The sequence below is a fragment of the Amblyomma americanum genome, chromosome 2 (genome assembly GCF_052857255.1).
Source record: "Amblyomma americanum isolate KBUSLIRL-KWMA chromosome 2, ASM5285725v1, whole genome shotgun sequence".
Lineage (NCBI taxonomy): Eukaryota > Metazoa > Arthropoda > Arachnida > Ixodida > Ixodidae > Amblyomma > Amblyomma americanum.
This window is the reverse complement of record NC_135498.1, coordinates 218101346-218123064: the sequence shown is the minus strand read 5'-3', so window position 1 is coordinate 218123064 and position 21719 is coordinate 218101346. Positions and strand designations below refer to the sequence as shown.

Sequence of the window (21719 nt, the reverse complement as noted above, 5' to 3'; positions counted from 1 at the left end):
TATAAGTGAGCAAAAACTGCTCCTGGTAAGTCGCCGGGGAAGTCCGCCACAGGAAAATTTATTGCCGGGGAAGAAAGCTCCCCAATCGCCTGGACAAGATAAGCCAGTCACCTGCACATTGAGGACGTGGTTGAGTTTCCTCCTCTTCCACACCGCGCCAAAAAGTTGAGCCACCTCCCGTAGCGAGTACAAAAGTGAACACTTCACGGCAGCCACAGTATGCAACTTGGAACCACCCGCACGATGGACCTAATTCACCAAAACTCCGATAGTACCAGTTTCCCTGCTGTGCTCGCTTGTTGAGGCTGTCCCGCGCTTTCCTCACACCACACTTCTTGCCGGTGGCGAAGGCCATCCTAACAATCTTTAATTTCATTGCACCTCTTCTTGCACAATGGCGGTAGCAGTCAATAGACCAGCTATGCTCCCTAGCGTGCAAAGCATCCTTAACAAGGCCACCATCTTCCAATGGAATGCCTGCAGCCTTCGTCCACGACTGTCTGATTTCCGACAATTTGTTTCGAAGCACCGTTTCCCGATCATTGCCATCTCAGAATCCCGTCTGTGTACTACTACTCCGTCTTTCAGGCTATACTGTTCTGAACTCGATGACAGGTGCTGACGTCAGCAATGTTCTTTTAGCTGTTCAGAAAGACGGTCACGTTCATTCCACAACCCACATCTACCGATGCACGGAATGATTATGTTGCGGCCACCGTCAAGATCATGAACCTATCCTTTACAGTGATCGTCGGGTACATACCCCCCCCCCCCCCCCCCCCCCCCCCCCCCCCCTCTTGTGGTCAACTTTGACGTCGACCGCCTTCAGGCTATCGTACGCAGTACCCCTGCGCCACACATCATAACGGGAGATTTCAACGCACATCATCCTGCTTGGGGAGGCATCAGACCAACAGCCAGAGGATGACAGTTATTTGATTTCGCACAGTGCAACGATTTGTTTCCTCAACAACGGCCAGGCAACTTTGTTATCAAGGTACAAGATCCAGTGTCCTTGACATTTCGACGATTTCTGATCGCCTGTCGTCTTCAACAACCTGGTGTGTTGACATAGAATCTCATGGCAGCGATCGTCCCACCTATGTCATAAATATTGGTGGTGCTTTCTTAAGTTCACAGCGGCGTGTGGTACACTACACGAATTGGGAAGTTTTCGCTGACACAGTTGAAAAAAATGGACCTCTCAAACCTCAATTATGAAAGCTTCATCGCTGCTGTAGCACATGCTAAAACATCCAGCACTAAGGTTACAACTCTAATCAAAAGTGCACTCAACTGCAGATCCTGAATATGAGCAACTTCGAGCAATTCGCTGCAGAGCAGAGAGACGAGCACGCAGAGCAAATTATAGAGAAGAACATCAGGGTTGCTAGGCGCGCACAGAAACATGTTCAGTGTCATTTGGACAAGCTGGCAAGATGGGAATGGCAATCCTTTCGTGCGAAGCTTGATCTCAGAAAGCCTCTTTCTAAGGTATGAGGAGCATTGTACTCAGCCTCAGTAGTCAGCCCGCCCTGCTAAATCCTCTTGACCTGCGTAGCTGTAAATGCGAATATTTCTCGTCTCAATGCAACCGAGGCTTTCTGTTCTAAGATCACTGCTCGATTACAGCCATATTGGTGCCATTGCCTCTCCAAAGTTTTACCCCTTCACCTAATACTGCCTCCTTGATGAACCGTTCACTATGGAAGAACTTCATGTGGCTTTGGCAGCTACCAATAAAAAATTGTGCCCAGGACCGGACTGTGTAAGCTACACTGCCCTTTCTCACCTGAGAAGTAAGGCCAAGGTTCAGCTGCTCTCAGTTTAAAACACCTCCTGGGAGACCGGCAGCCTTGAAACGTGTTGAAGCATGTGCGTGTGATACCTGTCCTCAAGCCTGGAAAACCATCAATTGACTTAAACGCTTGTCATCCCACTGCGCTTCTAAGCTGCGTCGGAAAACTGATGGAGAAAATGGTACACTCCTGCCTTACCTGGGACCTGACGAACAGGGGAATTTACCCTTCGGCCATGTCTGGCTTCCGAAAAGGACGCAGCAGCATTGACAACGTTATTGTCCTCACAAATTATGGCAAACGCTGCAAAACAGAGCGGTCTATGATGATGCTGTGTTTCTTGACGTGAAAGGAGGGAGTCTTTGACAACGTCACACATGAAGCAATTCACTCAGCCTTACAATCAGTTGGGCATTGGTAGACAGATTTATAACTGGCTGCGATTATCTGCAAGAAAGGTCGATTTTCATGTCAGCAAGTGAAGGTGACACAGCTCTGTATCAAATATCTTGTGGAGTGCCTCAGGGCGGGGATTTTAAGTCCCACCCTTTTAAATATCTCACTAGTTGGCTTGGAAAAATGCTTGCCTCCTACAGTTGAAATCTCCCTTTATGCCGATAACATCTGTATGGTGTTCCGGTCCAACAGGCGCATTGTGCATGCCCGATTACAGAGGGCAATAGGCTGCATTGACTCGTTTTTAAGTAAGCGCGGTTTCGTCATGTCGCCAGATAAAAACTCAGCAATTGCATTTTCGAGGCGCGACCTTTCACGCTACGTGCTGAAAGTTGCTGGTACCTCAATACCATACGTCACAAGCCATAAATTCCTAGGGGTGCCATTTGACAGGTCACTGTCTTGGTCCCCACATGTACAAAAGCTTAAAATCAAGCTCTGCTCTTATGCCTCTATCTTCCATATGCTCTCCACCACTACAAAAGGCTGCTCTACACCTTCATTACTACGGCTGTATGGTGCGCTTTGTGAAGGCCTCCTACGCTACAGTCTCCCAGCTCTTCAGGGTATCTCACAAACAAATATCAAACTCCTTGAAGCTATGCAAGCCAAGGCCTTGAGAATCTGCCCCGGCCTTCCCAGGAACACCTCCACAGTGGGTACTCTAGCAGAGAGCAGTCGTCTCTCTGCATCAGCACTGCTAACCCAGGAGTTGCTTCGTGCCCAGGTGCGGTTCGTGGCTCGTGTACCTCACCATCACTCGCAGCGTACTGCATAGAGGAAGTTTCGACCTCCTCCAACCACACTACCAGCACCCTGTCACGACCTCTTCCCCACCTTGGAGGTACACAACATGGCAAATCAAGACAACAGTTACTGGCATCAAAAGGAAAACAAACACCCTTGGTCCTGCACATAAATATTTTTCTCTTGGACACATTTATGGATGCTACAGTGTGCACCATCACATCTACACTGATGGCTCTCTCACATCCGTCTCATCAGCGATTGGCGTCTGGTTTCCGTCAGTGCGCACGACAATTTCGGCGGGACTGCAATAATTCTGACTTGCAGGATATTTCGGACTTCGATGAGGCACCGTCAGTCACCCCATAGAAGCCCATACATATACCGACAGATATTTCGGACATTAAAAGTCCGAAAGGTCGATTTTTTGGACTAATTTCAGTCGCCTGTGGGCCAAAATCGGCCATCTTATGGGTTTTTTGCCGGCGCAAAAGGCGCCATCTTGGATTGAGGTGGATTTACTCTGCAGTTGGATTGGCTTGACATACTTTCGGTACCTCATTTCTGCCAGTAGAAGTCCCTGCGATCTCTGACACTTCGAGGTGGCAGTCGGATTGTCATCGCCGTCAACTTGCTTTTGCCGCCAGCGTTGTCGCGGGTGGTTATCGCTTGTCTACATTGAAAATTGGTTGCTGGGGAAAGGAAATGGTGCAGTATCTGTCTCACATCTCAGCGGACGCCTGAACCATGCATTAAGGGAAGGGATAAAGGAGGGACTGAGAGAAGAGGTGGCCACAGTGGAGTGCTCCAGAATAATTTTGACCACCTGGCGATCTTTAAACATGCACTGACATCGCACAGCACACGGGCGCCTTTTCGCCTCCATTGAAACGCGGCCGCCACGGTCGGGTTCGTACCTGGGTACTCCGGATCAGTAGCCGAGCGCCCTAACCACTGAGCCATCGCGGTGGGTCTCATACGTTCGCCATTCGCCGTTTTGTCACTTGGATTTCTCCAACCGCATCGACCGAGTGGCGCTCCGTCTTCACGAAGTTACATCCGTTCGCCGTTTTCTGATGGCGTCTAGCGGTTCCATCGCTTTGAACGAAAAGTGCCTGGTCTCTGCGTGTGTTTGATGACCAGTGTGGTGCACACTCGGGTTGTGGACAACATGGCCCAGCCGGTGCCGCCGGGTCCGTCAAAGAAGCGTGGGAAGTATTCAACTAAACGCCGTGACCTTGCTGTCTAGCGTATACAGTGAAAGCACAACTTTGGCACCAATACAGGCGCAAATCGTCGCCAGCGAGAGAAATTTTCCGCAAGGTAAAATCAATTACCTTTTTTTAAGCCAATTTCATCTCAATAAAGTTATTTTTTTCTACTTCACGGATTTTTGGGACTGTTTGATTATTCGGACAATTTTTCGGGTCCCTTAGAGTCCGAAAAATCGGTCGGCGACTGTACTCAGTCACCGCACCTCGACTACTGCTACTGAGCTGGCTGCTCTATGAACAGCATTTACTTACATTCTCTAACAACCGCCAACTGCGTGGGTTATTTTCAGTGACTCTCGTGCAGCATTACAATCTATAAAGTCATCAGGAAGCCTTCAGGAGCCGATCGTCGATGACTGAAACAGATTCCACTCCGAGGCATGTGAGCTTGGCCTGCATGTTGTGCCGCAGTGGTTACCCGCTCACTGTGGCCTCGAAGGCAATGATCAAGCTGACGGTGCAGCGAGGTCAGCACATGGCGACACCACCTTGCTCCTACCTATACCGTTTTCTCGCAGTGATGGAGGGAGGCTTCTAACTACAAAATCCTGGCAGGCGCAACGCTCTTTGTGGTGTTATCCGCTGCGTCAGTACAGACTCCTTCTACGTATCGACCCCACTTGTGACCTCCGCATGCCACACAATATAAATAGACGTGATCAAAATTGCCTCCACCGAATTCGCCTGGACACCGAATTCGCCTGGACATTGCCTTCACTAAATCCTACTTACATAAAATTGGTGCATCAAGTAGCTGTCTGTGCCCCACATGTGGTGTGCCCGAGGATCTTCCACATTTGATCTCCTGCTGCCAACTCTTCAACAATCATTGCAAAGCACTTTTAAGTGCTTTAGGACTCCGACAGGATGGCCCCGTACACCTGGAGCATGTTCTTGGACCCTGGAGGGACGCGACTTCGGGTGTACGTGGGACAAAAGCATTTTTAGTGTGTTTAAATGACACGGGTTTGGTGGACATTCTTTGACAATCGTGTGTGTGTGTTTGTGTGTGTGTGCGCATGAGTGTGCTCGATTTCACCATTAACTCTTTCTTTTTCTCTTTTCCTCTTTTTTTTTTCGCCATCCTCTTCTCTAATCTTCTCTTCTTTCACCCTCACCTGGAGTAGCATGCCAGGCCGGCAACCAGGCAGACCTCTCCTGTTCCATTAAAGTCCCTCCTCCTTCTCCTCCTCCTCCTTAAGGGTAATGGAATGGATTCTAAGAGAAGGCAACTGTAGCAGGGAGTGGCAGAAAGTAAGGATGAGATTAAGAAGTTTGCGGGCATACGGAGGGTGCACTGGCAAAGGACAGGGTTAATGGGAGACATGGGAGAGGCCTTTGCCTTGTAGTGGGCATAGTCAGGCTGATTATGATGATAGTGACATATTCTGTTCACTGTCATTAGTTCAAACTGCGTCACCGTGCCCGTTGTATGGAGGTTATTCTTGTAGTAATGCTCAAAGGGCCAGAAGCAGTACTCGCTTTCTAGCACTGGCATACCAGCCCTAACAGTCAGAGCTGTGGCCCACATTGTGTTAAGTGCCACCACGACAAGTTCGGGCCAGATGTGGACAAGCACAACTTGGAAGAGCATGCATTGCTCCCTTGCAATAAAAGCAGCAACAAACAACCACCATAACGAGGGAGCATTCCGCTCACGTATGGAGGTCACAAAAGGGGAGAACGCACGCGAAAAGGTTGTGGAAGGAATGTTCTGCTCACCTCGCGTAGCGCTCATGGCCTGCGGCAGTCAAGTCGCACTCGGTGGCTAGCCGATACAGTGCTGGCAGTGGTCTCCGTGGCAGATCTGTGATCCGAGCGTGTGCACAGCTCCCGCAAGAAGACGAGTGAGCCTTGGGCGAAACTGCGGAGAGGATGCCTCACTGTTCTTAGAGGGGCAGCGTCGCTGTGGAACATGAAAGGAAGCGGAGGCGGCATGAGTGCCTTCCCCTTACAAACCTCCCGAATGACGTACTCTTAAGATTGCGTGATAATTACGCGTGGCCATTACAAAGGGACAGGGGATTCTTGTGTATCCCTGTGGAATTTGAATTAACGAGCTTTTGCTGTAAATACATAACCTTCTGGAGTTGTACGAATTCGGAAGTGGTGGCACCATGTGAAATTTGCTTTTAAACTAGTATTTTCTGGCTTTGTTTTCGGTAAAAAAGACATATTTGCCTTCACCTGACGCTAACCTATCAGTGTAGCCCTGTCACATGGGCACCGCAAAGGCCTTTGAGAATCGGGTCCGGGTCCCTCTGTTCAAAGCCGTAAGACGTGCAGCTAAGGGCCTTGGACGCGAAGATGCTTGTCCGAGACCTTTGGAGCCTAAAGGCGCGGCCTTCGAGAACCTGTGATCGCAGTGCCGTCTAATGTCCAAAAGTGAAAGCACTTAAGAAAAATAGGTGCAACCAACAATGTTTGAAAGCATCTTTAAAAAATATCTGACTTTGCTATTTGTACAGGTGTTTATATTTTATGCCCAGATTTCAAGGCAGTAAAAGTGCTGCAGCAACACCGAGTGCCCTTGGTGGCCAAGGCCACCTGCTGCTGCTGATGAGAGTAGTTGTTGCAGTTCACCTTTGGGGTGCACCATGTAGCTGCGTCGCTCCTCCTTTGGTGAAAAGAAGTGCCTTTGCTGGAAAGGCCTTTGAAGAATGCCGTGTGGTAGGGGTATTAGTATTTCCCTTTCGTGCCCTTTAAAAAGTATAGTGGTACTTACTCATCAGGTGCATATTGTGTGCTTGCATTCAAAGCTGCGTATCCCTCAATCATGTAAAGAGTCTTATACCGTATTTACACGATTGTAAGTCCACTAGAATGTAAGTGAACCCCCCATACCACATTTCAGAAAAGAAAAAAAAGCTTGGAGGTTGTTTTAGCTTGGCCTTTAATAATAGAACATGATAGCATTATCCTGCAGCCTCCGCTTATCACCAGCCGCTGTCGGCTACCGTGCACAGGTGTGCCCGTGGGCACATTCCAAAACGAAAATGTATTAGTCACTGGACTACTCGTCCACACTTGTGCCATCGTCCTCACTAGCGCTGCCGTTGTGGGGACCGCAGCATGTCGTTCTGAAGTTGTCGTGCAGCTCAGTACCGCACTTCAAACAGCCACATCACGTCATCGCGTGGACAATACCAGTTGTTGGGCGAGTTGGTGCTGACGATGATCCATAACAGCGCGACAGACGGGACAAAGAAGAGGAGACACAACACACAGCGCTGACTCACAACTAAGACGTTTATTGGCTGCCAGCCAGTATAAATACTGGCCTGGTGGCCGGGAAAAAATACAAGCACGCTTGACTTGCGTGATATCAAACATCGCCAGTTTTTGCATCCGCAAGAAAGTCCTCCCGCCCGGAGTCTTGGCTCTGTTGGGTGGTGTCCAGCCGTCTGCCAGCCATGGAAGAAGACTGTGCAAGTTGCTCAGAGCGGAATGGCAGCAAAGGGTGAGAATGTACAGGGAGCAACTCAAGCTTCGGATGCAGCTTTCCGTGGGACCAGTCCCCTCAAGCAATCAATGGCATCAGCTATCACGGTGTATCGACCGCACCACAGATTTCCTTTGGCAGCAAACGCTTCCAGGTCTTCGTGCGCTGCTGCCGAAGAAGAGTGCAACAACTGCACAACAGATCTACACCACTGAGAGCGTCCCGTTTCCTGGATACGTCAGGAAAGTCCTGAGCCTGGGGTCCAAGTTTGCAGTGGAGCCAAAGAGATCGAGACCTGAACTTCTGGCCATGGTGAGGCAAGTGGCTAAGCAGGCCGACAAAACTGAGGTGGACCGATGCATATCGGAAGGTGTAGACGTGCTAACAAGGTACAGGTCGTCGGGGAAGAAGCTACCTCTACAGAAGACCATTAGCTGGCTGAAAGATAACTCACTCTCTCTCCTACTTGCTGACAAGGACGGAGGTTTTGTCGTTCTGGACAGGGATGTGTATGTGTCAAAAGCATCAGAAGCTGTTCTTGCTGTGTTTGAAAAGCGCAATGATGTGTCAATTGCCAAGGTCAAGAGCAGGGCAAAAAAACTCGTCAATAATTTGAAATTAAATGCGCTGTCAAGTAAGATCAACAGCAGCTCTAAATCCTTGTTGGAAGTGTTCTTCACAGCGAAAACCCATAAGCCCGAATGGCCGTTCCGCGTAATAGTCTCCGAAATTGGAACATGGCAGCAGCATGTAGCGAAATTCCTGCAGCAGAAACTGAATGTTTTGTCGATTGATGATCCTTTTAGAATAAATCGCTCGGACGATATGATTGAATTCTTGAAATGCAACTACAATGAGAAGCTCCGTGGATTTTCAGTCGATGTAAAGGATCTTTACTACACCTTGCCTCAAGCAGAAATTCTGTCATCTGTAAGTGACCTCATTGACCAACATGGTGCTATAGCGCTTCAAAATGAGTGCGGAATTTCCACTTGCGGCTTCCTCGAATTGCTTTCACTCTATCTTGTCTCGACGTTTGCCGAATGGGAAGGCGAGGTTTTTATTCAAAAAAGAGGGAATTTGTATTGGTTCGTGTTTAGCACCCTTTCTCAGTGATGTGTTTCTAGCTGCACGCGACAGAATGTTGAAAGAGGGGTTTGAGAGGTCCAGTGTTTGTCGTATTTTTAGATTTGTGGACGACTACTTCGTGTTTTTAGACTGTGACAACCTCGATTTCGAGCAGCAATTGCATGACGTGTTATCGGTATTCTCAGAATGCCTTAATCCATTGATTTTAACACACGAAGTACCATCGAATGATTTAATTAGGTTTTTAGATCTTTCGCTTCATTTCACTCCATCTCATGTTTGTTGGGCTTTTGAGCCCCGTGGTGCAAAGCCAATCTTGCCCTTTTCATCAGCTCATTCAAAGCTGGTGAAGAGAGCAGTCGTTTTTTCCTTGCTTTACAACGCTGTAATGAAATCTTGTGCGCACAGGTTGGAGCGCAGCTTCTGCAACCAACTTAACCGCCTGTCAAAGGCTGGCTACCATGCAGACGTTTCTGTTGCAGAAAAACTGAAGAAAAAGGTCGGACTGGATAAGATAGGTGAAGCGAGACAGGAGGAAAAGAAAAGAAAGATTGCCGTAGTACCGTATCTGCACCAAGTCTCGCATAACTTGAAAAGGATTGGGAAACATGCTGGTGTCGAAGTTGTCTTCTCGGCGCCTAAGCGACTGTCTAGCCTGGTCAAAAAAGTAAATTCAGTAGGAAGGGAACCACGCAGCTGCTTGATAAGGCACGCGAAACAATTCGTGCCTTGCCGGGAAGGGGTCATCTACTCTCTACCTCTGTCATGTGGCAAATGCTACATCGGCCAAACTGGCCGATGTGTTAACGAAAGATTAAAGGAGCACCAATATAATGTCTCTCGTGTCGCTATCACAGGCCACGTAGCAAAACATTGCAGAAACTGCAAAGACAACGAAGAAGACGAGGAAGACAACGACGACTCAAAAACTTGTTTTCCCCTTTACAAGGAATGCTCTGTATTAGGTAAGAACCGCGACTCGCAAACTAGGGAAATAATAGAAGCCCACCTGATAGCTAGGACTTCAGATCAGTGTATCAGCACTCCTTCTGTAGCCTTGTCGGATAAGGAAACCCGCTACCTTGATTGTGAATGAAAACTCGTGCCTGCTGTAGGGGTGATATTTTGCACTGATGACTCTTGTATGTTGACACGTGCCTGATGAACTGGCGATGTTTGATATCACGCAAGTCAAGCGTGCTTGTATTTTTTCCCGGCCACCAGGCCAGTATTTATACTGGCTGGCAGCCAATAAACGTTTTAGTTGTGAGTCAGCGCTGTGTGTTGTGTCTCCTCTTCTTTGTCCCTACTCTCGCGCTGTTATGGATCATCGCGTGGAACAGCTGAAATTTTGCCTCGCTGCAGCTGCCACACCTGCATCACCCGTTGTGAACGTCGAACTTGTGGCCCGGCGCGCAGTTGTTCGTTTCTTCAGTGTAAAGAACGACAGCCATCTTGAATGTAGCTGTGAATGAGTGCTGGTCGCTTACCAGACCCGGGGCACAAATGACGGCTGATGAAGCATTATTTTAAAAACTTGTGAAACGCGACCGGCAGTAGTCAAATGCGTCAGAGCCAAAGAGAAACTATGCGTGAGTGGCGTCGGCTCTTCCGTCGGCTACTGACGCTCCCCAGCGCCGCTGCCGTTGTGAGTGGCGGTGCTGCCACGATTGGAAGAGCGGCCCTTCAGTAGAGCGCCAAATGCAGAGTTGAAAGTAAAAAAAAAAAAACTTGGAGGATGTTTGTTAAGAGTAGAACACAAATGCGTTATCGACACACATGCAGCAAAAGCTTGTATGCATTTGTTGACTTGGCAGGGCAGCCTGCGTTCCTTGTACATGATGCAGACGGGAGCCTTTTCATTACCCTAAAAAAAAAAAAGTTTTTTTTATTCTTCGACCTATTTATGAAAACTTTCCCTGTGCCCTGCTCCCGCTTTCTACCCCTTGCCCCCACCCTCCTGTTCTCTTTTCGTCACATTTTTGGCTGTGGTGTCCATCGGATGGTTTTCTTCGCTGTCTTCTCGGTGTTGGCAGTTTGAACAGCAGCACTCAATTGCAGGATACTTTTAGGCGAAACAAAAACTGTTGCCCCTAGCTTGATTCTTATTAGCTTTCATTCGCTTGCACTGCTTTTATTTTGTCTTGACCGAAAATGTGACAATACTGACAGACATTATATTTTAGATCCCTTTTCCGAGTATGCAAATATCAAGTTTGAACTATATGTCCAACCGATCGAAAAGGGTGCGGCCACTGTGTTGGCCACCTCATATCCACTACAGAAAATCGCTGCAATGTTTCGTCACTATTGGCACAAAACAAGCATTTATGGAGCAGATTATAACATCAAATAGTATTACCACTTCGGCTATCTCCTCAGCGTCAAGGCTTCACCTTGTCTGACGATAAGCATACAAAAAATAAAACCACATGCTTGATTTGCGACGGAGGGCTCCTTTAAGTACATGATAGAAACGAGAACCTCTGGTGTTACCTAAAAGCGCGCTTTGTTTTCATGTCGCTTCCTTTCTTCAGCCGCACTTGTGCAGTTCAAGAGCCGGGCCAAGTAGGTCAGGTTTTTCTTATCAGCAAAGGAAGGCTCTGCTGGTTCTGAGTCTGGTCCAATAAAAATATTACGACCAGAGCAGAGCTCTACAATGCACACACCTGGGCACAGAAAAAATTACGCGTTCACTGCAGTGCTCAAGATCAAACCTTGCGCTAGTTATTGCTGAGAAGCAGGCAGTCATGGTTTCAGCAGCAAGTATTGGAACTCTGCATAGATTAGCTCGACCCATGTAGGAGGCATGACGAGATCTACCTTTCTAGTAGTGACTATGCAAAATTCTATCGAAGGATCTGACACAACCCGTAGCGGCTCATACCATCAGCAAAGATCTTGGGCCCATGCCAACAGTGAACTAGTAAGGCAAACAGTAATGAAAGATTGCTATTCCTGTGCCAGTGACACCAGCATGATGTCTTATGCTGTCTCGAGCGTGCTCGGCAGTGAATATTTTCTTGGCTCAGCTGTCAACAACTTGAAAATAGCTAAGCGGATACCATTGTCTCAAAACATAAGTGGCAAACTTCTCTGTCACGTCCACCCACCACTCACATAGACTCACATTCGCTCACCCACACGCACACTCATGACCACTCATATCCACTCACTCGCACTTACGTCGACTCACACATACAACTCACACTCTCGTCCTGAAGTGTGAGTGAGGTGATATGAGTGCACTCATGAGTGAGTGTGGTGACCTATGCTTAAGCATAGATAGGGTGCCTAAGAAGTCGATTTTTTGGTGTCTTCCAGTCCTCGGGTTCTGCAGCAGCCGTTCAACCAGACATTTCCTAAAGTCAACCTCCACCGTGTGCATTATCACCTGGTGCAAGGGTCGAAGGCGGCAGGTAGCGAAGTGCAATGTTGTTGGAACTAGCACTGCAGTGGTGGGCACATGGAATGATTTTGGCCCATCGGGTCAAAGTTCAAGGGGCATTGGCGCTCTTCGATTAGACCTGTATGTCAGCAGAATCCGAAGTGCTTTCCGCAAACATCGCGGAGACTTGCTTTTTCCAATCACGAGTGGTCGAAGCTTCTTCGATACATCCTTGTTGGTGGCAAGTGACTGTGGATTTTTTCTCACCTCGTTCAACTCGCTTGATGATTTCCAATTTCATGGAAAAGGGGATGCAGCTGTTTCGCGACAGCAATCATGCAGACAATGAAAAACATGCGAAATTGCCTATGGCAGCACGACGCACCGAATGTGCTGATCACATGACAACGCAGGCAGACAGTGTGCTAAAAATGCATATTCTGGTTGGCTGGGTACGTGCCAGCTGCCTGTGTCATCAAAAATTCGTGTCATCGTTGGTCTACGTGTGCTATGTAGCACCAATAGCACCCGCAAGTTCATGCGGGAAAGCTAACCTTTGGAGATAGGCTGAGGGAAAGCCAGCTTCTTGAGTCACCCGGTGTTGCCCAAAGTTCGATCTGTCGGATGTGACGAGATAATTTTTGTACGATATAGCCACGCGTTTGCCTATGCATTCACGTTGTAGCTCTGTGGTGCTCAGAAATTATTCAATATAATCGGGTTCGATAGTATCCTTATTCATGAAGGAAGTGCTTAATTCTTTATTTGTTCACTATTGGTTATCTTTGAGTGCTCCAGTCTGCTACTTGTGCTTCACTACTTGCACCACCTGTGTCAATGGTGGCGTCGCCCCTCAGTAGTCCAAGTTGTAAATGTTCAAATGGTGTGAACTGACAGGTTCTTTATGCAATGAAGTGAAGTAGCAGTCACTGACTTTCTTTCTTTTTCTTTTTTCTTTTCTTTCTTTCTTTTTTCGACTATGGTCAGTGACTGCTACTTCACTTCATTGCATCACCATGCCTGACCAGACGGATTTCCGTCGAACTCTTGACTACAGGTTCTTTATATGCAGCCTGACAGGAACACGGCAGGTAGTTCAAGATGTTCAAAATTTACAGAAGTGACTTTTTGACTTTGCTTTCACATTATAATGAGTTTGAGCAGCGTAGCTGTTGCATACATTTGTGGTGGCAACTCTGTCCTTAGTACCTTGCGATATCTCTTTGGCCTGTGCTGACCGCTTCAACTTCACTGAGAGAGACGTACGAAGCACTTTACAAAAGCGCTTCGTATGTTTCTCTTATTCTGTCATCCTTGTCTTTTTGAGCGCTTTCACTCTCAGAATGAAAACCAGCTCGCCTACTCACTGCCATTATTCACTGAGAGCAGTTGTAGTTCAACCAATGAGAAATGTGTAGCCGTCACGTGATCTGCAAGCAGGAAGCATGCCTGGATGGCTGCTTACTCATACGCCAACGGATACAGCGGAAATGATTTAACAGCTACACCATAACATAGTGAGGGGGGTTAACAAGTTTTTTTCTGTGCATGCAGGGTATGTGTCATGCACCATTGCTTGCCAAAGACATTGCTAATGCCTAGTGTATTGTGGGATGCACACCCGAAGACTGGAGCTGCCAGTGTAGTGTAGAAGGAATCGCGCAGTCTAGACATGGTTGTACTGTTGACGTATATCAAGTTTTGCTGTCCCTGTTGTGGCTTGCAGTGCCTGATTGACTTGAAGCGCAACGTGCTGGTGATGGGGACCACGGGCACGGAGACACCATTCCTGGGCGAGGGGGAGCTGCCCGAGTGTGCGCGACTGCAAATGCTGGGGGCCTCGCAGAGCGGCTCCACTCTGGGCAGCGAGCTGTCACCACACCCCTCACGGGCTGGTAATGCTGCCACCACCCGTCCACCCTCCCTTCCCTGACCACAGCAAGTCTTCTCCTGCTCTGTCCTCCTCGCATGGTCAGGACACAGTGGCAGAGCTCTGCTGCTACTGCCGCCACAGGGAGCCAGTTGATTGAACTGTTTGTGCACAGTGTGCAGCCTCATCTGGTTTCCAAGCAGAGCTGTCTGTCCACTGAGCATATCATTTTTAACAGTGGATTGCAAGGGGAAAACTGACAAATACCGTATATACTTGTGTACAAGCCGCCCTCATGTATAGCCCGCACCTCCAACTTTCGTTCGCAAAAATAAAAATAAACTAAAACGCGCTTAGTCCCACAAAGTGCTACAAGATGGCGTCAGTTTTTCCCGCACCGCATCCATTATCATCATCGTTGCGCAACACGACGTTTCCGTGGCTTTCTGATTCCGGTTTTCATGGTGCCTTGCCCAGTGCTGTTTGGTTTCTGTTATCTGGTGCTTGATTCGGGAATGTGTGAACTGCTTGCGGAATCTGTTGTGTTGCGTGCGCAGTCGTGTGGCAGGCTGCGTGCTTTTGAACGCGAACAAAAAGCAATGGGAAAGCACAGACGGTCCAACACTGCAGGCTTCAAACTTCAAGTGTCAAAATATGCTGAGGGATACGGTAAACGGGAGGCATGGTGCAAATTTGATGTCGACGAAAACTATGTTCGCTGCTGGTGTATGCAAACGCAAGACCTCGCCGAGACTACCCGAACCGGGAAGGCTTTCCGTGGGAAACAATGCAAGTTCCCAAAACTTGACAACTTGAAGAGGACCTCGTCGAGTACGTTTGCACCATTAGGAGTAACGGCTTCACGGTGTCTGTGGAAATGATCCGCATGAAAGCAAGCTCAGCACATGAACATTTGACCTGCAGACTTCAAAGCCAGTCAAGGGTGGCTTCAACATTTTATGAAACGGCACCAACTTTCCATCCGCCGTCGAACGACATTGTGCCAGAAGCTGCCAGCCGAATACGAGGACCAAATAATGAAGTTTTATCACTTTGTCAATGCACTTCGGAGGGAGCATGAGTACAACCTCTCACAGACAGGCAATGCTGATCAGACCCGTCTGGTTCGATGCCCCTGAGAATTGCACGGTTGAAGCCAAAGGGGAAAAAAGTGTGTCCGTGCACACTACTGGCGCCGAACGGCAAAGGTGCACAGTGATGCTTTGCATCACCGCTGATGGAAGGAAGCTTCCATCCTACATTGTCTTTAAAAAGAAAGACTCTGCCAAGACAGAACTTCCCCCAGGGTAGCATAGTCCGGGTGCAAGAAAAAGGTTGGATGTCCAACGAATTGGTCATAGACTGGCTGAAAACAGTGCTCTACTTAGAGGGCATCTAACAGCCGAGTGGAGACTTGGCTGGCAGACTGCCGAACGGACTTGGCCGTAATTCTTGGTGGCGTGACAAGCATGCTGCAGCTGCTCGATGTTTGCATTAACCGCATGGCGTTCGTTGTCAGCCGACACCATCTCAAAGAGTCACGGAGCTGTCAAACGCCATGGATGGCTCAGAGGATGATCAGCGTTGGGAGCACGCAATGAGGCGAGCTCATCTGACAGCCGTGAGAGTGCCAGTGCCAATGAGCTGAGCTCGTCAGACGGTGATTAGCGCGGAAGCGGCAATGAATGGTGAAACAAAAAAGATGCCGTCACGGTCTGGAAGATGTTTAAGTAATGAGTGTTAGCTGTTTGGTAGCACTATCTATCATCCATGCGATGTATTACGACGTGATTAGGCTACTTTTCCATACCTCACGGCGAGCGGGCACCTACCGCCTCAAGGTCGGATATTTTTGAACAGTTTTAAAAAATTGGTTGAAAATTGGTTTTTGAGGAAAGGAAATGGCACAGTATCTGTCTTGCATATTGGGGGACACCTGAACTGGGCTGTGAGGAAAGGGATAAAGGAGGGAGTGAAAGAAGAAAGAAAGGTGCCGTAATGGAGGGGGAATAATTTCGACCACTTGGGGAGACCACCTGGCGATCTTTAATGTGCACTGACATAGCACAGCACAGGGGCACCTTAGTGTTTCGCCTCCATCGAAACATGGCCGCCGTGGTTGGGTTCGAACCCAGGAACTCTGGATCAGCAGGCCGAAAAAGTTTTTTTGACTCTTTGGAGGGCCATTTTAACTTACCTCAAGGCGGTAGGTGCGCGGTCGCCATGAGGTATGAAATTGTGAGCTGCCGAGTGCCGACGTCCTGGCCGCCATGTTAAGTCTAACCACTACTAAATATGACCTCCACGTACCTGGTAGCAGCGGCGATAGCATCAAACTCCTGTTGAAGTGAAGCCTGCAGCCAGTCAGAATAGAGCCTCACATGCCTGCAGCACTCTGATTTTCACACTTGGCATGTTCTCTTTGCCTGGCCCCATTATGGCTCCAGTTGTCCGAAGAAGGCTCGCACTTGTGGCGGCACTATCCTGCGTTTCAAGCAGTGCGCCAGGACACAGCAATGAGGTTCACGCATGTCAACATAGCATCGCACTTCATTTGCGCACACAAAACACAGAGCCCATGTGACCTTCTTGCGGGCTAGTTGGCACATTGCAGAAAAAAGGTTAGTACTGCACGACAAGAGAGTGAGGAGCAAAAACGACAACACAGGCGCAGACTTGCAACTATTTATTCGAGACAAAAATCAAACGCTATATAAGGGATGAACCTAGGCGTATACCCATCGCTGTCATTCACACAAGACCCGATTAAAATCTAGACCGCATTGATCAGTTTTTTACATTGCAGAAGGGCCGATAACCAGAGAGCACTTGGTCAGCATGTCCCCAGAAACTCCATGTCAGGAAATTGATTAAAAACAAGGAACCTAACAATCAACCTGAGTAAAGAAAGAGGGTGAAAATATGCGAAGTGACAATGCAGATGACCTAGCAGACAACAAGAGTAAAAAAAAGTAGAGAAAACGCAATAAAATCATGGAAACCAGTAGTGGCTTTCAGCAGGCTTTGATCCAAAGGAGGTCATTGAAGCCTATCGCATTGTAAAAAACGGTGAAAAATGTGTCAGCACTCCGTCTATTTCGCTTTCACTGAGTGAAATCACGTGTTTAGAAGGCCAAGTATAAGTGTATCATTTGTGACCTAATTTTGTTCCTAAGATTTACTTCAAGGCCCGAAATGTAGTTTTATCTGGTTTTATGCTCACGTTTACATTTTTTCTTCGTTGGTTTCCATGTCATGGTTGTTTTTCCATACCTCATTCCATTCTTTTACCTGCTTTTAATTTTCACCTTTACTCGTGTTCTTTGTTGCTTCCATGCTTTCACGCCGGTTTTTCCATATGTCACACCATGATTTTATCGTGTTTTTCATACTTTTTTTACTCTTATTGTCTGTTGGGTCACCTGCATTGTCACTTCACATATTTTCACCCTCTTTACTCAGGTTGATTGTTAGGTTCCTTACTTGTTTTTAATCGTTTTCTTGGCATGGAGTTTCTGGGGACATGCTGGTTATCGGCCCTTCTGCAACATAAAAATTTGATCAATGGTGCCTAGATTTTAATCAGGTCTTGTGTGAATGACAGTGATGGTTATGCACCTAGGTTCATCCCTTATATAGCGTTTGATTTTTGGTCTCGAATAAACAGTTTGAAGTCTGCACCTGTGTTGTCGTTTTTGTTCCTCGTTCTCCTGGTGTGTCTCATTCGTGCAGTACTAATCTTTTTTTTTGCAATGAACCAACTAGTCCACAAGAACATTCTACGTCATACTATGAATCCTTTCCCATGTAATTTCAACTTTATTTTCTCGGTATATTTCCTGTATAAAATCAGTTACCTCATGATCGATACCTTGATCTTTTAATATGTTCCACAGGAGTTCCCTGTTCAATTGTCGTATGCACCGCTTATGTCCAGGAAGGCTAAATACAGAGGTCTGTTTTCCGCCTTAGCCATTTCTATACTATTGGCAAGCACGAACAGGCTATCATCTAAGTGCCTACCCGTTCTGAACCAGTTCTGAAGTTGTCAGAGTATTCTATTACTTTCTACCCATGACTTCATTTTTAATTTCATCGCCTGCATCGCCAGCCTGTAAATAACTAATGTTTTCGTAATTGGTCAGAAGGATTTTACGTTAATCTTATCTCCTTTCCTTGTCTCCTTTAAATCAAATTCTTTTTAACTGTTTCCAGCTGCGCGGAATTTGCTTATTTATTATTAGTGTCTCCAATGCTTTTATCAGCGTTTCCTTCCCTCTTAGGCCAAGTTCACTTAATCAGCTTGATTGGAATTTTGTCTATCCTTGCGGATGCGCATTTAGGAATATTTGCTTCCGCTTTTTTCCAGTTGAAGGTGCAGAAGGTGCACTAAAGAGGAATCTGAGCTCGTCTTTTTACTGCGGGAACTCTATTTACACGTTCCGCATCATTAGAAACTTCGAATTATTGTCCTGTGTGGAAGATTGCCCTAATTAAATCGGAGTAAACGTCCTGGCTCCCTCTTTTTTTTTTAAACTCAACGCGGTAGGTAGGAGGAGTCAACCAATGCGTCAGCCAGTCCCGTGGCAGCTTTCTGATCTGCCAGCGGCTTAGTGATAGGTATATCAAAGAGTCCCTGTGTATTTTTATTTCCGTGGGCCTAATTTGCGGCTATATTGTCTGTGATTGAAACTGTTTATTCATAGAAACCTAAAAAACAACATAAAAGCGAAAGCGAAGCCGCCACTGGACTGCCTGAAAGGCACCCCACGCGTTGGTTGACTCCGCCTACCTACCACGTTGAGTTCAAAAAAAGGCTGGAGCTGGGACGTTTAATCCGATTTAATTAGTGCAGTCAGCCGCGCAGGACAATAATTCAAAGTTTCTAAGAATGCCTGGTACGTGTAGATAGAGTTCCCACGGTAAAAAGACGAGTTCAGATTTCTCTTTAGTGCACCTTTAAGACCGGTCAGGTTTAAGCTGTTTTCTATTGTGCTGTCCTGTGTTGCTCCCTGATTTGGGAAGATTACCCTATCGTCGTTCCTAAGTGACTCAGCTGTAGCTGATGCAATGACTTGACAGCGTAGTCCCCCTCTAAACATTTTCCCTCGGCATCTTGAATCTGTTCCTTATTTCTTTGATTCGTTTTGCCCAGCCAGCTTAATGGCCCCAGAATTTTCTTGGCCCCCCTTTATTTGCCGGCGAAACTGAGCTGCAACAGTTGTGTGCATGCGCCGCATCAAGTGGGACGAAGATGGAGAAGGAACGCCCAGCGGAACGGAGCGGCGAAAGACTGAATTTGCAATTCAACTGAGCAAGTTCCACCCAGCCAGCTGTAGCTGTCGCGTCACTCCAGGTTTAACCAGAACTAAACCACCGCCAGTTTTTGACTTCTGTGCATTTCTCTTTTGATCAGGGCTCCGAACTCTAGACTAATATTTTTGTGATCACTTCCCAGGCTGTACTTCCCCTCTTCGTCTATTTATTGCTAGCTTACTATAGATCCCCTGCGACATTAGGCAGTAGTCAATGGTCGTCTGTTACGGGATCCCGACGTGATTCGTCCCGCATATTTAGTTTCTCTATTTGCAGTAACTATGTTGTGTCGCTCACAGCAGTCTTTCAGAGAACTTCCAGTTACAATCTGTGTACCCATCCAGATCCCCGATGTGGCCATTCATGTCACGCAGCAGAATAACATCAGCACAGTCTCGAAACTGCTTTATATCATCGTTGAGACACTTAACTAGTTCCTTCTTTTCTTGTCTGCATTTGTCCCCTGTCCCTAAATATCCTACCCCTAGCCATGTCCTTTTACCGGCAATTGTACCTGATACCCACACTAGTTATTGGCAAGCCGACTTTATTCTTTGCCAATTTTTTCCTTGGTGTGTCAGCATACCTACTCCTCCTCCCTTCCTCTCCGTTGTTGTTCTCTTGCTTCCTTCAGAGATGTAGCCATCAATAAACGGTGGGTCTTCTAGATCCCTGAGATGTGTCTCGCATAGTATGTACACGCCTACTTCTTCGTCCTTTAACTGCTGTTCTATTTCTAACCATTTCGCTCTCTTTCTACCGCCTTGCATGTTTATATACCTGATCCTGACGTTAAATTTCTCTTTAGTAGTTTTCTTCCTGGATCTCCTTGTGGCCGTTTTGTTGGGGTCAGCTGCCATTGTTACACTTTCTACTTTGCTTCTACCTACCTCTACGCCCTGAGCCGCCGTGGACCCTCTAAAAGAGTACTGCCCGGCCTTCCATTATAGTGGATGCCATCTCATGCAAAGCCTCCGCCAAAGCCTGCTCTGTGCACTTCCCTGTTTATGTCTGCCACCTCAAAGCCTTTCTCCTGGCTTAATTTCTTTATCTCTCAATTAACAGCCACAACGTCCTTGACAACCTCTCTGTTCCATCCTTGCACCTCCGGCACTGTGCACACCACGATCTGCACATGCTGTGCTATCGCCCTTATATCGTCAGCTCCCTCCACTAATATTTCCACTACTTGTGCAGCGTCACCTTTCAGGACATCATTTAGCCCCGTCCCTACCACTACCAAATTGCACTCTGCAACATTCTCGGAAAGTTCGTTTTTTGTCTCTCTCAGTACTGCGTCCGTTGTCCTCCCTGGGAATATCCTGACTGTTACCTGTTTGTCACCCTTTACATGCTCCATTATAGTTCTTTTGCACCCCCTCATGTTTGAGTCACCAGTGATGAGCACTAGGCTACTTTTTCCCTCCCTCCTAACTTCCGCATTATCTGTGACTATGCAGGGTATGTTGCTGGGCTAGTTTGTAGTTGTCAAACATCATGGAATCGCAGCGCTGGCAGACAAGGACACAGAGAAGACACACACACACACACTTGCGCTGAACTGTCAACTTTATTTTGAACATGTCTGATCCGTGCCTCATATTTAACAGAAGGAAGTGCATTAACACGCAAGCGCATCTACTGCAATAGATATGAAGGGGATAATCTCTAGTGGCCACGTTTTGATAATGCATTCAGGGAGTGCTCGATCCCGACAAGAAGAAAACCACCACGAAAAAACGCAAAGTGGTCAAGGCTGGGTCAAGAAATGCCAAACGCCAACGCAGCAAACACGGTAACAAGGAAGAAGTGAGGCATAAACATAAGTGAGAAAAAATGAGGCATTAAAAAACAGGCGAAAAATCGGTATAAAATCAAGTAAAAAAATGGCATAGATTGGGCAACAATTAGCATGCAAAAATTCATGGAAAAGGTAAAAACGTATAAAAAGAATGCAGGCTAAAAAATGAACACAGCCAAAAATTAAATGCTATAAATATAAGCAGGTAAAAAGAGAGGCTTAAATGAGGCAATGATAACAGCCAAGAAATTCAATGAGGCACTAAAAGAGGTAGAAGGATACAAGAGAGGCAACAATTAACAGGCCAAAAAAGATGTGTTGAGAGCTGAGATGGGTGACGAAACGGTTAAGGTGGCTTCGAAAACAGTACAATCATACTGACCCAGACAGGTATGTGATCTTTTTCTAGGACAGGTACTGAAGGCATGCTAACACAGCCTGCTTTCAGGTTGTCAACAATGGCTGCTTCAGTTATTTCCCGAGTTAACTGGTTTTCGTTTTGTGCCAAGATTCTGGTGGCAAAAATTGGAGGGCGGC

At 47.2% G+C, this 21719-nt stretch overlaps 2 protein-coding genes across 4 annotated transcripts in view; one reads left to right on the top strand and one right to left on the bottom strand.

Annotated features, from left to right (window-relative positions):
* The window catches only part of LOC144122159 (uncharacterized), a 99330-nt gene extending 80818 nt beyond the window's left edge, over positions 1-18512 (bottom strand). The window contains exons 1-2 of the transcript XR_013312821.1: positions 16376-18512; positions 5999-6182 (exon numbers count right to left, since the gene is read on the bottom strand). The gene's annotated coding sequence lies outside the window, so the exon portion shown is untranslated. The remainder of the gene's footprint in view (positions 1-5998; positions 6183-16375) is intronic.
* Positions 1-21719, top strand: part of rngo (DNA damage inducible 1 homolog rngo) — a 156254-nt gene that overhangs the window by 104325 nt on the left and 30210 nt on the right. The window contains exon 4 of one of the 3 annotated variants that reach the window (XM_077655733.1): positions 13922-14090. In XM_077655733.1, coding sequence (XP_077511859.1) covers positions 13922-14090 — 169 coding nt within the window. Of the gene's footprint in view, positions 1-13921; positions 14134-21719 lie in introns of those variants that run through there. The other 2 variants (XM_077655734.1, XM_077655736.1) reach the window with 2 other exon arrangements.